This window comes from Harpia harpyja, chromosome 16 (genome assembly GCF_026419915.1).
Source record: "Harpia harpyja isolate bHarHar1 chromosome 16, bHarHar1 primary haplotype, whole genome shotgun sequence".
NCBI lineage: Eukaryota > Metazoa > Chordata > Aves > Accipitriformes > Accipitridae > Harpia > Harpia harpyja.
The window spans coordinates 32020671-32035807 of record NC_068955.1 but is presented as its reverse complement, the minus strand read 5'-3'; the positions used below and the strand labels follow the sequence as shown (position 1 = coordinate 32035807).

The window sequence follows — 15137 nt, the reverse complement described above, 5'->3', positions numbered from 1 at the left end:
ATTTTTACGGCTTTTCTTTGACTTCGAGAAATTTTAGTTGCGCCTCTTGATGCAGCCTAGCGCAAACAGCTCGGCAGCAGCGTTACCGAGTGCCCCTGATAGGGAGGCTCATCCTTTGCCGAATTTTTGAGGAGAACTCGATTGTGTACATCCCTTTGGAAGAAACACATCTCTGCAGCTTGCCTCTCCCCTGCAGCCATCCCTGGAGCGGCGCTTGCGTGGCAGCAGATGGTCTAGCGACACAGCAGCACTCGCCACCCTCCTGGGACCCCCAGGAGAGCCTGTCCCTGGCAGCGGCCGGCATTAGCCCCGGAGCGGGTGGGAGCCAGAGGCCCTTCTCAGACAGCCCTGGCTTTTTCCTTGCGAGCCTCGGGTCCGCTCCAGCAGTCAGCCCGCGTCCCTGCGGAGCTGGGGGACCGGGGATTGTTTTTTCAGCCTCTCGTTGCTGCGTGGTCCAGCTCTGGCTGCTCGTTACCGATGTTCTCGCTCCCTGCGACCGTGAGCTGAGCCTGGCTGTGTGGGTGACGGGGAGACTCTTCCTCCACTCCACCACCTTCTCCCCCACGGGCAAGAGGGGGACCAAACGCCCCTCTGCTGCTCCCACGGGAGGGCTTAGTGCAGGAGCTGCTTGTGGCTGCAGCTCTCAGGGTCTTCTGCCTGCGCTGCGTAGAATACAGATTAATAATTATCCTCCTGGTCCCCATTTGTCTATTTACGCTGTAAACTGTCCAAGCCAGGGGCTGCCCCTGGTTCATTGCTGCCCTCGCCTATGGATTGCTGCCAAAATGCACGTGAGGGTGGCTGCCCTCCTCCTCCTCCTCTTCCTCGCAGTGCTCACGGCATCGGGGGTTATCCTGGGCCTCTCTGTAGCTCTGCGTCCGCTCTCCTCACCTCAGCCAGCCTGGATCTCACCTGGCATGCGAGCCCCGTCCGTAGCCCACCGTATTTAAGATCCCATGAGTCCCCCATGTCCCATCCTGAGCAGGTTTGCGTCAGCACAGGTTTTCCCCAAATCCTTCCCTGCAGCAGCGAGAGGCGGACAGTGTCCTGAAGGAGAGCTCGTGCTGGAAAGCATCCTCGGGCTCCTGCTAACATCTCTTAACTGTTGGGCAAGCCCCAGTTTCTTCGAGGAGGTCGCAGGGAGAAGGCTGTATTTGGACATGTCTCTGCCCAGAGCGGCTGTTTAGGGCTGGGGCAATCGGACTGTGACCCTTTGCGATGAGCCCGGACTCTGTGTATATTCATGCTGGCTGCGAGCAGACAGCGTTTTTATTAGCTGGGTATTTGGGCTCTGTGTTTCCCTACAGAGTCCTACGGAGACTGGCACGCTTGGCTCTGCGCGGCTCCCGTATGTGCTATCCTTCCCCAGCAAAACCAGGGATGCTGGTGCCGATGCGATGCTGGCAGCCTCCCTTTTTTTTGAGCAAACAACCTCCTGCGGCCGGGTTAGAAACGTTGCTGGCCGGGGCAGGGCTGGGTGTTTATCCCGTGCTGCTGGCCGTGCTCCAGCCATGTTCGTGCAGCTGCCTCCCCAGCCCGGGAGCTGGTGGCCGGGGCTGGGGTCACGTCCCCCCCGGGCAAGGGGCTTCCTTGCTTCCCCCCCACCGAGCTGTGGCTGTATCGGGGGTCCTGCACCCCTATTGCTGGTGTGTGCCCCCCACCCAGCACTCTGTAACTCTTCATTTCTAGTGCAGGGGGGGTCACCGTGCTGGGGGTGATGCTGTGTCCTGCCTGGGGCTGGACTGGGCTGGGTGACCCCAACCCTTGTGCAGGGGGGTAGTTTCGGGGTGAAATCTGCACCGGACGGGGAGGTGGAGGCTGCGGGTTGGTCCTTTTTCGGCGAGGCTGCAGGTATTGACCCCATCTCTGCGCTAACCAGGGGCCGGCAGCACTGGCCCTTTGCTCCCTGGTATAAATCATTTACCTGCCTGCGACCTTCGCTTCAGCCCCCAGCCTGGGAAGGGTCGAGGGGCCAGGGTTTTGTGGTTTTTTTTGGGGGGGGGGGTGATCCCATGTCTCGGAGCAGGGTGATACGGCTGCGTGGGGGTCCCGCAGCATCCCGTGCCCCTCTCCCTACCGGGTGCACCCCACCGTCCCGGCTCCACTTTGGCCCCTTTATCTGCTGCGTGCTCCTCTTTGGTGGGTCCCTGTGCAGGGCTGGGAAGGCAGCCCAGTGCCGCCAGGAGGAGGAGGAGGAGGAGGAGGAGGGGTGGGGAGAGGCCATGCCGGAGCTTTGCCAGATGTGGGAAAGGAGAGAAGGGGGGAACGCTTTCGCCGCCGCTTCCCGCCGCGTTGGGGACCCCCCACCGCCACCGCCCCCTTTCCCGATCCTAGAGCCGCCACGCTCGCTACCGGAATGCCACCGCTCACCCCGGCTAAGCGAGCCAGCCTCGGGACGAGCATCCCTGGGCCGGTTCGTCCCCCCATGGCGGCTTGGGTGGGTGGGTGGAGAGTCGGGTGCCGATGGCTTTTTCCCCCCGCAGCGTTCCCCGCTCTCGCCTCCCTCCACCCCCCGCATTGTTCCCGGCCCGGCGGGCGGGAGGAGGAGCAGGGCCAAGGGCCAGCATGCGGTAGGCGCCCGTGCCGCCGAGGCAGGCAGGAAGGCGAGGCAGGAAAGGCAGGCGTCGGGAAGCGTGCCGTCGGCTGGAGCCGCCTGTCATGTTGGTCAAGCTCTTCTTCCAGGCTGCCTGTGTGTCCCTGTTCTTCCCGGGCGGCCAAGGCAGGGTGTACCCCGGGAGGAAGAAGCCGGTCAGCTTTGCCGTGGAGAGGTAGCCGAGTTTCTTCCCCCCTCCCCTTTATTTTTTTTTTTTTTTTTTTCCTTCTCCTTCTCCCAGCTACACCTGGGGACGGCAGCGTGCCGTGCCGAGCTCCGGCCATCCGTCCCCTCGGCTTGTCTTCGGGGTTCTGGCCGTGCCTCCCATCCCAGCCGGAGGGGCTGGTCCCTCCTTCTTCCCCAGGGGTGGCCGGGACGAGGGGAGCGTGACCCTCGCAGGGGGTCCTGCTCCCCGCATCCGCCTCCTGCACCCCGTATCCTACTGGGGGACGTTCCTCCCCTGTCAACACACGCTGGGCTGTTCGGACTAGACGGGGCACGGTCCTCTCCTTCCGTCCCACCTTGTTTTGGGGTCACACCGCACCCCCGTGCGCCCCATTCCCGCCTCCCCCTCCGTGCCGTGCTCTGCTACCCAGGATGGGATGGCCGCGGGCACGTCGCGACCGCTGCTGCGTATCCCCCTTCTCCTCGCGTTCCCGGGGCGGAGGATTCCCCGCCGGCTGGAGGAGCTCCCCCGGGACCTTTGCCCTCTGTCCTGGGGGCTCGGGGTAGGGTGGTCTCAGCCTCTCGTCGGTCACGCAGGCGCCGCGTCGGGCCCCACGTCTGCTTCTCGGGCTTCGGCAGCGGATGTTGTCCCGGGTGGATGCTCTCTCCGGGCAGCGGGCAGTGCACCCTGCGTGAGTACGGGCTCGGGGGGCGCGGGGAGCGGGTGGGGGTCTCTGCCCTCCTAACAGTCGCCTGTCCCCGCTCCCTGCAGCGCTCTGCTCCTTCGGCTGCGGCAGCGGCTTGTGCATCGCTCCCAACCTCTGCTCGTGCCCCGATGGAGAGCAGGGCATCACCTGCCCAGGTACCCACTCGCTCCTGCTGGCGGTCGTGCCGAAAGCCGGGACCCCCCCGGGCTTTCCTGGCAGGGCACGTTGCTCCTCGTCACCTCTCCTTGCAGCATCCCCCAGCACAGTCCCCATCCCTGGCAGGGGTAGGGATGCTGCCGGGGTAGGGTGCAGGTCCCTGGGGGATCCGGGGAGCGGGTACCACAGCGCAGGGCTGGGGTGGGGGGTGGCATCGGTGCCCTGTGGACCCCCTGTCCGTGTTTCAGAGCCACCGGGGACGTGCGGGGAGTACGGCTGCGACCTCTCCTGTAACCACGGCGGGTGCCAGGAGGTGGCCCGCGTCTGCCCCCTCGGCTTCTCCATGGTGGAGACGGCCAACGGCGTCCGCTGCACCGGTGAGCCGGGACGGGGAGGTCCCGGTGGGATGGGGGAGTCCCGGCGGCGGTGGCAGCCCCCCATCTCCAGCTCTCTTCTTTCATCCCCAGACATCGACGAGTGCCTGAGCGCTGCCTGCGAGGGTCTCTGCGTCAACACCGAGGGCGGCTTCGTCTGCGAATGCGGCCCCGGCATGCAGCTCTCCGCCGACCGCCACAGCTGCCAGGGTACGCGGGGGCCAGGGGACTGGGCAGGGAGCAAGTGGGGGCCAGCCGGGGCTGCTGACCCTCAGCCTTTGGCCCCCCCAGACACAGACGAGTGCCTGGCCACGCCGTGCCAGCACCGCTGCAAGAACAGCATCGGCAGCTACCGCTGCTCCTGCCGGCCCGGCTACCACCTCCACGGGAACCGGCACTCCTGCGTGGGTGAGCACCGCGTGCCGGTTCCCTCTTCCCTCTCCGTGCCACCAAGCCCAGGGGACGGAGGTGGCCGTTAAGCCCATTTTCACGGTGCTGCCGCCTTGTCCTTATCCTTGCGTGGGCCGCCTTGGAGGGGAGAGCTTGGTGCACCAGGCTCCCTCCTGAGCCATTTCCCGGGGTGTAGCACCTCCTGGCCAGACCCTGACAAGTCCCCTTGTCCCCCAGATGTCAACGAATGCCGGCGGCCGGGAGAGCGCCGAGCCTGCCAGCACGCTTGCCACAACACGCCGGGCAGCTACCTCTGCTCCTGCCGCCCCGGGTACCGGCTCAGCGGCGACAGGGTCTCCTGCGAAGGTATCCGGCTCCTTCTCCGGGCTAAGGAAGGGGAGCCGAGCGGGATACCCCCAGCTCCCTGCCTGCCCCAAGTGACGTCTGTTCCTTCCTTCCTTCCTAGGCTACCCCAAATCCATCCTGGCCCCATCGCCCATCCTGCAGTCCCTGCAGCATCCGCCCACCCTCGTCCTGCTCCCTCCCGGTTCTGGGGGACCCCTCCTGGCCCCCAGGGGCTCCCCCTCACCCTACCTCCCTGCCGCAGCACCTGGTACCCAACTCCCTTCCTCCTCTCCCGCCCCGGCATCCCCGGCCACCGAGCCATCCCCGCGTGCCGTGGCAGCCCCCGGTACCTCCACCCCATCCGCCCCTCGCTGTTGGTACCGGGGGGCCCCCCGGGAGCCCGGCGTTCGCTGGATAGAGCCGGGGTGCCGGAGCTGCGCTTGCCAGGTAAGCACCCCGTCCTCCCCGTGCCTCTCCCTGCCGCACCAGCCTGACGTCGGGCTGAGCCGACGCGTGCCCTCGCAGGGAGGGCGAGTGCTCTGCGAGGCCGTGAGCTGCCCCGTGACCTGCTCCCACCCGCTGCCCACCCCGGCCGGGGGCTGCTGCCCCAGCTGCTCAGGTGAGCCCCCGGTGTCCCCCACGGCCCCGCCGCCCGGGGTAGCCCACCCTAACCCGCCTGCCTTGCAGGCTGCCTGCACGATGGGGTGGCCCGGGCCGAGGGTGACGTCTTCTCCCCATCCGATGGGAACTGCACCATCTGCGTCTGCCTGGTGAGCCCGTGCCATCCCGGAGCGGGATGGGGATGGGAGCATCCCCCCGCATCCCCGCTCAGCCGTGCGCCTCCGGGGCGATGGAGCGGGATGCGCTGGGGCGGATGATGCCCCGGCATCGTTCCCCCGTGGCGGGGAAGGGGTACGTCGCCCCGTGACAGCCCCGCGCTCTCCTCGGCAGGCTGGTAACGTCTCCTGCATCTCCCCCGAGTGCCCCCCGGGTTCCTGCCCCAGCGCCTCGCCGGCCGACTGCTGCTCCTGCCAGCCAGGTTGGTCCCCCGGGACCCCCAGCCCGTGGGGTGTGTGGGGTTGGGGGGGGGGAGCCCAGGGCTCTGCTGGGGATGGGGGTTAGGAGCGGGGGTTCGGCAGAAGCCGTGCTTTCCTCCCTGACCCCAGCCCCGGCTCCGCTGCCTCTCTCCTCCCCAGCAAAGTGCAGTTTTCGGGGTCGCACGTACTCACACGGCGCCCGGTTCAGCCTGGACGGGGACGACTGCACCACCTGCGTCTGTCGGGTACGTCCCGGGAGGGCTGGGGGGTCCCCGGGGTTGGGGGTCCCCAGGGATGCTCCAGGGCTTCCCCACACCATCCTGCTGGCGGGAACCCAGCCTTTGCTGGGGGGCTGAGGCAGGATGGGTGGGCACGGGGCTGGGTCAGGCTGTGGGGTCAGCGGGTGACGTGTGTCCCCCCCTTGTCCCCAGGGCGGCGAGGTGGAGTGCTCCTTTGCCCCCTGCCCCGTGCTGGACTGCCCGCAGCACCAGCGGCACCTGGGCCCCGGGCAGTGCTGCTTCACCTGCCGGGACCCCCCGGCCCCCGCCGGTGAGCCCGTGTTGGGGGGCACCCGGGGACGGGCAGGGTGGGATGGGGGGGGGGGACAGCTGGGGGCAGGGAGAGAGGGACGCAGGGGACATCTGCGGATGGGTAGGGCGGGATGTGGGGGACGCTCGGGGATGGGGAAGGTGGGAGGTTGGGAATACCTGGGCACAGGGAGGGTGGGATGTAGGGGACATGTGGGGACAGGGAGGGCAAGGGGGAGTGGGGGAGCTGGATGTGGGGGTGCAGGAGGACTGGCAGGGCATTGGGGGGGGGGCTGCACAGCCATGGGGTTTGGGTACAGGATGGGGACTGCACACATGTCCAGCAGTGCGTGTACGTGCCTGAGCGTGCATCAGGAGGGTGAAGGGCTGGGGGTGCCTGTGTGTCCCCCCGTGTCCCGTCCCCCCCCCAAGGTTGCTTCGTGGATGACAACGGGGTGGAGTTTCCCATCGGACAGATCTGGTCTCCGGGCGATCCCTGTGAGTTATGCATCTGCCAGGTGAATGAGAACCTGCTCTGCTTCACTCCTCCTACCTGCCCCTGCCCCGGCGCACGGCTCCTGTCCCCCTCCTTCCCTCTGGACGCCAGGCTGCTTGTGGCCGTGGTCCCCAGCAGCTCCCTGGCTTCGTGGGCTTTAAACCCCTGCGGTTTTGGGCAGCCTTGAGGTCTCTGTCAAGTGCTTCTCCCCTGCAGGCAGACGGCTCGGTGAGCTGCAAGCGGACGGACTGCGTGGAGACCTGTCCTTACCCCATCCGCATCCCCGGGCAGTGCTGCCCCGACTGCTCCGCAGGTGATGGGGGCTGTGGGTGCTTGTTGGAGGGGTGCTGGCTCCGCTGCGTCCCCTCCGCGTCCCCTGCTCCTGGTCCTGGGCAGGACCAGACCCAGCAAGCCTGGGCTTAAGCAGAGAGGTCTCCCGGGGTTCCCCGAGCCACCTGGGGATCACAAGTGCCCCTCTTCTCCCCGCAGGCTGCACCTACATGGGAAGGATCTTCTACAACAACGAGACCTTCCCCTCCGTCCTGGATCCCTGTCTCAGCTGCATCTGCCTGGTAAGGGCCGCACCGGGGACCGCGAGATATTTTCGGCTCCTGCCCCGTGGGCTGAGCCCCAGTTTTTTCCTCCATTGCAGGAAAAAGCTCCCGGGCGTTTGCGGGGCTGCCCCTTTTTTCCCCAGCCCACCCCGGCGGGCGCTAACGCCCGGTCCTCGCGCGTCTCTCCCGTCTCTCGCAGCTGGGCTCGGTGGCCTGCTCGCCCGTGGACTGTGCCATCGTCTGCACCTACCCCTTCCATCCGGAGGGCGAGTGTTGCCCCGTCTGTAACGGTAGGAACCGGGAAAGCCGGGGGGTGGGGGGGAGAGCAGGGGACCTCGTCCCCGTGTCCCCCCCCCCAGCCCGGCGAGCCCCCCACCACGCGCTGAGCGCTGCCTCGCTCCCCGCAGACTGCAACTACCAGGGTAGGAAGGTGGTGAACGGCCAGACCTTCACCCCCGAGGGACAACCCTGCACCCGCTGTACCTGCCAGGTGAGCGGGATGCCGGTGTCGGTGGCAGAGGGGGACCGGAGAAAAAGGGGGGGGAATGGCAGGGATGGCTCACCCCCACCTTCGCCCCTCGCTGCCAGCTCGGGGAGGTGAGCTGCGAGAAGAGGTTGTGTCCCCGCTCCTGCGCGGAGCCCGCCGTGATGCCCGCTGCCTGTTGCCCACCCTGCCAAGGTAACGGGGATGCCCGGGCTCCGGGATGCCGGTGGCGGGGTCTGGCTTGGGACCCCCTGCCCTGCGGGACACGGCCGTGCTGCGGCACCCCGGGGCGGTTGGGTGCCCCCAGCGCAGGCTTGGGGGGGGGTCCCGGGGGAGACGTGGGTGCTAACCAAAAGCATCTTTCCGTTAGCCACAGATGTCCGGCTCCCGCTGCAGCGCAGCCACCCATCCCCGTCCCTGTCCCCAACCCTCAAGGACTCACCCGCTGGCACCCCGCACCCCAGCCCCCCCACATCAACCCAGCCCCCCCGCCACCGCCTGGCCCAGCTCCTGCTCCCCAGCACGGCCCCCCTCGGCCCCTCTCCGGGGAACGCGGGAGCTGGGGACCCCCCTCCGACCACGCTGAGCCCCCCCGGGCACCCACCGACAGCTGCTGTGCCCCCCGACACCCCCTCTGAGGCCGCAGCCCCCCCAGCTCCTACAGGCAGCCCCAGCTCTAGCCCCGAGGGTCAGGGACCCCCCAGGGACGCAGACCCCTCTGCCGTGCCACCAGCCAGCGGGTAGAGCCCCAGCGGGCTCGTGGCTCCCAGGATGAAGAGGAGGAGGAGGTGGATGAAGAAGGAGAGGAGGAGGGGGTCTGCAGGACCAGCAGGTCTGGCCCGTCAGGCCCCCGGGGTGGTGGGTGGCTGGGGAGGGGGTGCTAAGCAGACAGGGTGGGCAACAGCATCCTCTCTCCCACGGGTGCATCCCTGCTCCCACGGGTGCACGGGCACTGCCTTGGGGTGCCAGGGTCCCCAGCCCCTCACCGTCCCACTGAAATAGAACTGTGGGGCAGGACCCCCCCACCACCACCACCATCCCCGTGCCCCCCCAACTCTCTGGGCACAGAACGAGGGGCTGGGAGATGCTCCTGGCTGGGCTGGGGTGCCCTGAGCCAGCCCCCAACCACGGCACGCACCCCCGGGGTGGGTGCTGCCCCTGGCTCCTGGCGTGGGGAGGGGGCGAGCTGCCCTCCCCGCCACCAATAAAGTCACCCTGGTATTTATACCCCGTCCCCCTACTCCTGCTTGCACCCGCTGGCACGCTGAACCCAGCCACGGAGCTTTCCCTCGGTTGGGGGCTTTGGGGTGAGCGGCCCCCGAGGATGACGAGGGCAGTGCCGGAGGCGTTTGGCCCCCCCCCACCGTGAGCGGGGTTTGGGGACTTCATTGCGGCCGGTCGGGTCCTCTGCAGTCTGACCCTGAGGGAGCAGAGCTGAGCAGGGGGAGAGGGGTTTTCGGGGAGCTGGCGCTAAATTTTGATGGCTCCCGGTTGAGATTTTTCCAGGGGCTTGACCTAAGCAAAAAGTGCCCAGTCCGGGGAAATGTTTGCAAGGTGCTGAGGCTGGTGCTGCCCCTGCAAAAGGGCTCTGCCCAGGGACATCGTGAAAAGACAGGTCCGTGGTTCCTGGCAGCGTCACGGGGGTTTATCCAGGCGGTGTCCAGCAAGGAGAGGTGGTGATTAGTGGCACAAAGCATCTCCAGCACCAGGATGGGACCCAGTGCGGTGGCAGGCACTGTCCCCCAGCCCCAAAAGTGGGCATCAGATGCTGGCAGGGGCAGAGCCGCAGCCGTGCTCCCATCCTGGTCCCTTGTGGTCCTCCACACCTTCCCCATCCCACCCGGCCACCGCCAGCCCCAGCTACCTCGTGGCGTGCCCCGTGGTATCTTGGGGACAGAAAGCAGTGGCCCTGGGGCACCCGTCTTTACCCGGGGCTGCGTGGAGGAATGCCCCAGCCGCGGATGAGGAGCACCGGCTGCCCAAAAAAGCCTGCCCTGCTGCCCGGTTGGTGGCACGGCTCTGCCCCCGGCAGCGTGGAGCTCTCGGTGGCCGTGGGCACCTCCAGCCCCAGATCCGCACAGGCGCCTGGGGTGTTTGCGGGACCGAGGGCATCATCAGGATGCGGGCAGCGGGTGCCACCCCATCTGCCCACCCACTGGTGTCCATGCCCGGGGACGTGGCAGCAGCGCCGGGGTGGCCGAGCTAGCCCTTCCCAGAGAGACACGGCACAGGGATGCTTCTCCACAGCTTTATTGCGCTCGATGGCTGTTGCAGGAGGGGACGGGAGGGCTGGGCAAGGGTCAGCCCTGCCAGCCACCAAGTTGGGGATGCCAGGGCAGCGGGGTGTGCTGCCTGACCCCGTCCCCAGCACGGAGGCACGCTCAGGGCAGCCGGGACAGCCCCACCATGTTGTTGGCTCTGTCGAAGATGACGTAGTACTCGCGGATGAAGACATCTCCCAGGATCCAGAGCTCGCCCGACTCGGTGGGGATGTTCATGCCTTGGAAGCCGAGGGTGCAGTACCCGTCCATCTGCAACCGAGAACGTGGTGGATGGTGGTTACCAGCTGCTGGATCCCCCCACCCAAGCACCCCCCCCCGCCAGTCCCCTCCCCGGCAGGATGCTCACATCTATCACATAGGCCCTGGGTGGCACGGAGAAGGCTTTGCCGTTGATTTGGAAGACGACGTCAGGCAGTGTGTTGACAGCACTGCAGCTGATCTGGGTTGGGGGAGACACAATGGCATGTGGGGGGTCAGCGGCCACCCCAGGAGGGACCGTGTGCCCCAGAAAGCAATGGGGACCAGTGCACCGTGGAGCACCCCGGGGTCCAGCTGGGCACCCCGCAGAGCTCCAAAGGTCCCCAAAGCTCTGCGTCCCCCCCTAAGGGCTCACCGCGCCATTGGAGCTGGCACCGAGGGTGTCCAGGATGTTGCTGAGGGCTCTGTTGGGCATGGCCAGCAGCGAGGTGCCTGTGTCCACGATGGCCTGGCAGCCGAAGGAGCAGGCAACGGGCTCCCCGCCGATGGAGACGCTGGGGAGAGGGGCATGGGGTGAGCCTCCTGGGTGCCAGGTGAGGGGCCGCACCCCCCCCAAAACACTGGCTGGGGGACAAGGGGAGCCACCGAGCCTAGGGGCTGCAGTGGGACTACCTGTCCATGCTGATCTGCCAGTAGGTTTCAGCAGAGAGGGGGATCCAGCTGATGCCGTTGGTGGTGTAGGATGGGTCGATGCCGCCGAAGAGGACGAAGCTGCCTCTCTTCCCGTCCCTGCAAGGAGGGGAGCCGTCAGGTGGGGGTCCCACCCCGCTACCACCACTCCGCTGGCAGTGCCATCGCCGAGGGGGGCTTTGCTGCCATCCTCCTCTGCCGGTGCCGGTGCCGGTGCCGATGCCGGCACAGCGGTGAGCCACGTCCCCCAGGAGCCACGGGGTCTCACGCCACCGGGGAACGGTGCCGGAGCCAGCCCCGGTGGGAGGGAAATGGGAGAAAATCCTCGGCAAGGGCTGGGCGGCTCCGGCCAGGGCTTACCTGCTCAGGTAGACAGAGAAGAGGTCCTTGGCCACGAGACCTTCCGACATCATGTTGTCAAAGACAGGGGTGGCTCCGGAGGAGGAGATGCTCGGGAAAGCCAGCCCCAGGATGCCGTCGAAGGGGCTGTAGTAGAAGAAATCGCCGGGTTCGGTCTCAGCCAGCCCAAAGATCTGGTTGACGACCTCGATGGCTGCAACCTGGTCGGGAAGATGGGGAGAGGGGCTTGGTTTGGGCGGGTGCTGCCCCCGTGTCCCCTCTCCGGTGGGATGGGGGAGCTGGTGCACCCCGCCTTACAGTGACGGTGTCGTAGCCCAGAACGCCGGTCATGCTGCCAGTGCCGTAGGCGATGGAGACGCTCTCGTTGGTGCTGACGAAGGTGGAGGAGTCCGCTGGGTTGAAACGTTTGTGGTTGCCTGCAAGTATAGGAGGGAGACGGTCACAGTCTGTCCTGCCCTCGAGGACTGAGGATGACTCTCCAGTGCCTCCCCCATCGCCCGACGTCCCTTAGGAGAGACAGGGCAGAGCCGTCCTCGGCTCCCAGCCCACCCAGGGGCTCCCGGAGCCAGGCAGGGCAGCGGGGCTGGCCAAGCCCGGGGCTTCCCCTGCCTTCACCCCTTGCCCGGTGACTTTGGGGCTGCCGGACACCTACTGCAAGCCAGGCTGGAGCAGTACACCGAGGGCACCCACAGGTTGGAGGAGCCGGTGTCAAAGATAACGGTGAACTCCTGGGGTGGGGTACCGATGGAGATGGTGCCGAAGTACTCGTTCTGTCAAACGGGGATGGGGAAGGGATTAGTGGGATGGGGAAGGGATTAATGGGATGGGGAAGGGGTTAGCGGGATGGGTAACGGGTTAGGAGAATGGGTAGTAGGCTAGTGGAATGGGGAAGGGGCTAGTGGGATGAGTAAACGGTTTAGGGGAATGGGTAAGGGGCTAGCAGGATGGGTAAGTGGCTAGTGGGATGAGTTAATGGATTAGGGGAATGGGTAAGGGGCTAGTGGGATGAGTTAACAGGTTAGGAGAATGGGTAAGGGGTTAGAAGGATGGGTGAGGGGCTAGTGAGGTGGGTAATGGGTTAGGGGAATTGGTAAAGGGTTAGAGGGACAGGTAAGGAACTACTGGGATGGGTAAGGGGCTAGCGGGATGGGTAATGGGTTGGGGGAATGCGTAAGGGGCTAGCAGGACAGGTAAGGGGCCAGTGGGTCAGGTAAGGAGCTAGGAGGATGGGTAAGGGGCCAGCAGCCGTGTGGGGTGCCCCGCTGGTGCCAGCCCCTCTGCCCCGCCATTCTCACATCCAGGTAGTTCTGCAGGGGCTCGGCAGAGACGCCGGCATGGTGGTACTTGGAGGCCAGGTTGTAGGGGTGCTGCTTCAGGTAGTGTTCCAGCAAGCCGTGCTCCTTCAGGACCTGCCGCAGGGACTTCCCCCTCCTCAGAGCGACCCTGGGGGGCAGGGGAGAGGGGAGCCGATCCGTCACCAGGCGCCGGGCAGGGACGTGCCTCGGGGGGGCTGCGGGTACCCCCGCCGTGTGCTTGCCCTGTGCCTCATCCCACAGCTAAAGGACCCGGGGTCCGTCCTCGCTGCGGGGAGCCTCAGCCATGGCGATGGCTGGCGGGGGGGGCTGCAGGTTGTCCCTCCATCCCTGCCGCGTGCTGGGAGCTGGGCAGTCACCCCGCTTGCCTCCCCACAAGCACGGGTACTGGGGGGTCCTCGGGACCGCGGTAGCTGTGTGGGCACCCCAACATCCCAGTACTCACCTGGGGCCAAGGCACTGGGCCAGGGCCACTAAGCTGAGAAGCAGGAGCAGCTTCATGGTGCCTGCTAACAGTCAGTGACCGAGGCGAGGAGATTCTGAGTGTGCCACCAAGCCCCAGTCCGGTTCCTTATATCCCAGCCACGCTTGTTTGGTTGGCGTCCCCGATAAGAAAGGCAAACAGCTCCGGGGGCAGTTATCACAATGTCCTTAAGGGAGACGGTGGGGGGGGGAATGTCAAGGTGAGGACTCTCCATCTTCACTGGGGTCAAACGTCACAGCTGGGACACAGGGATGCTTGTGGCAGGCTGGGGCTGGGCGAGAAGCACCCTCCACTTACTCTGAGTCCCGAGGGGGAGGCACTGGGGGGACTGGTGAGGGTGACATGGGGCTAGCTGAGGCCATTTCTGGGCATTTGCCCCCCCATCTGACCACCCATGCATGACACAAGCCGACACCACCACTGCGGCCGAGGAACCGCAGCGTAAATCACGCACCATTAGATAAAAGCACTTATTTTCCAGTTGGCTCTAGCTGGCCGCGGTAGCCACCGCTGCCGCAGGGGATGACGTTTTCCCCAGCCCCAGGGCAGCTGCAGTACGAAGGGTCCTGGGGCTGCTCAGGACCGTCCTTGCCCCGCTGTGAAAAGCAGAGTTTCTATCTGCAGGGGTTTGTCAGGGTGGAGGTGGCGTGGAGATGCGGGGCTGGCACGGGAGCACCGGTCCTTTGGGGTCCCCTGGTGTCCCCTGGTGTCCCCCAACCCCTTGCCGGAGGGTTTGATCCTGGTGGTTGCAGCCTCATGCTCCTCCTGCAGCTGCTGCCCAAGGGTGTGCATCCCTTGGAGGGGACTGGGGACAGCTGGTGGCCCCTCGCCGAGCACCCCGGGCTACCTTGGGGTGCCCACCCATGGGTGAGAGCTGAGCCCCAGCTTCATCACCTGCCTGGGCTGCGGCTGGCCGTAACCCTGCCACAGACACAGGGCTTTGCACAAGGGGCTCCACCAAACGCCAGCACCAGGGGCTTGGTAGCGACACCGGGGTAAATTTGCTTAATCTTACATCTACATCCAATGGGCAAACATGGTTATTCCTCACCGGCTTTATCCGTTACAGATGCCGGCTCCTGTTAGCTCAACACAAAGCATCTCTGTCTGCCTGCCCCGGGGCTCTGGGCAGGGAGGGTGGAAGCCCACGTCCTCCACCATGGCTGAGCCGAGCTGCTGCCTGCAGCCCCCTGCCTGCATCCCCTGGCCCTGGGCTGGGGTCAGCTGGAGGAGCTGTGCTGCTGGGGTCCAGCTTAGAATCACAGAATCACAGAACGGTTTGGCTTGGAAGGGACTTTGAAGATCATCGAGTTCCAAACCCCTGCCATGGGCAGGGACGCCTTCCACCAGACCAGGCTGCTCCAAGCCCCAGCCAACCTGCCCTTGAACACTGCCAGGGATGGGGCATCCGCAACTTTTCTGGGCAACCTGTTCCAGCACCTCACCACCCTCACACCGAAGAACTTCTTCCTTACATCTCATCGAAATTTACCCTCTTCCAGTTTAAAACCATTACCCCTCATCCTATCACTACAGTCCCTGATAAAGAATCCATCCCCATCTTTCCTGTAGGCCCCCTTTAAGAACTGGAAGGTCTCCCCAGAGCCTTCTCTTCTCCAGGCTGAACAACCCCAACTCTCTCAGCCTGTCCTCATAGGGGAGGTTCTCCAGCCCCCTGATCATCTTCATGGCCCTCCTCTAGACCTGCTCCAACAGGTCCCTGTCCTTCTTACGCTGGGGCTTCATCCGCCTCCATCTGTCCCAGGGCTACCTGCGGAACTGGGACCAGCTGGGAGGTGAAACTGGGACCAGCCGAGGGAAAGACCAGCTCAGGATGCCGCTGGTTGAATGATACCAAGGTCGCCCGCGTTGGCCTGCGTCAGAGGTGCCCGGTGCTGGACCAGGCGTCCTGACCTCCGTCACAGCATCACGTGCGTGAGATGTGGCTGCTGGTACGGTCACCTTGTCCTGGAGGAAAACAA

At 65.9% G+C, this 15137-nt stretch overlaps 2 protein-coding genes across 2 annotated transcripts; one reads left to right on the top strand and one right to left on the bottom strand.

The window, feature by feature from the left end:
* The first annotated feature begins 2517 nt into the window (after positions 1-2517).
* Positions 2518-8985, top strand: VWCE (von Willebrand factor C and EGF domains). The gene is made up of 20 exons (XM_052811973.1): positions 2518-2768; positions 3356-3450; positions 3531-3620; positions 3870-3998; positions 4089-4205; positions 4287-4403; positions 4623-4751; positions 4852-5177; positions 5256-5349; positions 5418-5500; positions 5682-5769; positions 5927-6012; positions 6199-6316; positions 6727-6812; positions 7007-7103; positions 7280-7362; positions 7544-7634; positions 7752-7834; positions 7933-8023; positions 8199-8985. Exons 1-20 carry the CDS (start codon positions 2659-2661, stop codon positions 8570-8572), a joined length of 2487 nt encoding a protein of 828 aa, XP_052667933.1. The 5' UTR covers positions 2518-2658; the 3' UTR covers positions 8573-8985.
* A 1180-nt stretch (positions 8986-10165) lies between these two features.
* On the bottom strand, positions 10166-13219 carry PGA5 (pepsinogen A5). Its single transcript, XM_052811997.1, has 9 exons — positions 13117-13219; positions 12654-12801; positions 12011-12128; positions 11656-11774; positions 11359-11558; positions 10981-11097; positions 10724-10862; positions 10457-10549; positions 10166-10359 (listed from the first exon to the last, which is right to left on the bottom strand). Exons 1-9 carry the CDS (start codon positions 13170-13172, stop codon positions 10210-10212), a joined length of 1140 nt encoding a protein of 379 aa, XP_052667957.1. The 5' UTR covers positions 13173-13219; the 3' UTR covers positions 10166-10209.
* Positions 13220-15137: the final 1918 nt, after the last annotated feature.

What these genes read in the sequence shown, in the direction of transcription:
- PGA5 (XM_052811997.1), bottom strand. Translation starts at nt 13,172, where the DNA reads ATGAAGCTGCTCCTGCTTCTCAGCTTAGTGGCCCTGGCCCAGTGCCTT. An exon ending in TGGGCTACGACACCGTCACT is followed by an intron (nt 11,559 to 11,655) that starts GTAAGGCGGGGT and finishes CTTCCCGACCAG; the next exon opens with GTTGCAGCCATCGAGGTCGT. An exon ending in TGGCAGATCAGCATGGACAG is followed by an intron (nt 10,863 to 10,980) that starts GTAGTCCCACTG and finishes CCCTCTCCCCAG; the next exon opens with CGTCTCCATCGGCGGGGAGC.
- VWCE (XM_052811973.1), top strand. Translation starts at nt 2,659, where the DNA reads ATGTTGGTCAAGCTCTTCTTCCAGGCTGCCTGTGTGTCCCTGTTCTTC. An exon ending in GCACCATCTGCGTCTGCCTG is followed by an intron (nt 5,501 to 5,681) that starts GTGAGCCCGTGC and finishes TCTCCTCGGCAG; the next exon opens with GCTGGTAACGTCTCCTGCAT. An exon ending in CTGCCCCGACTGCTCCGCAG is followed by an intron (nt 7,104 to 7,279) that starts GTGATGGGGGCT and finishes TTCTCCCCGCAG; the next exon opens with GCTGCACCTACATGGGAAGG.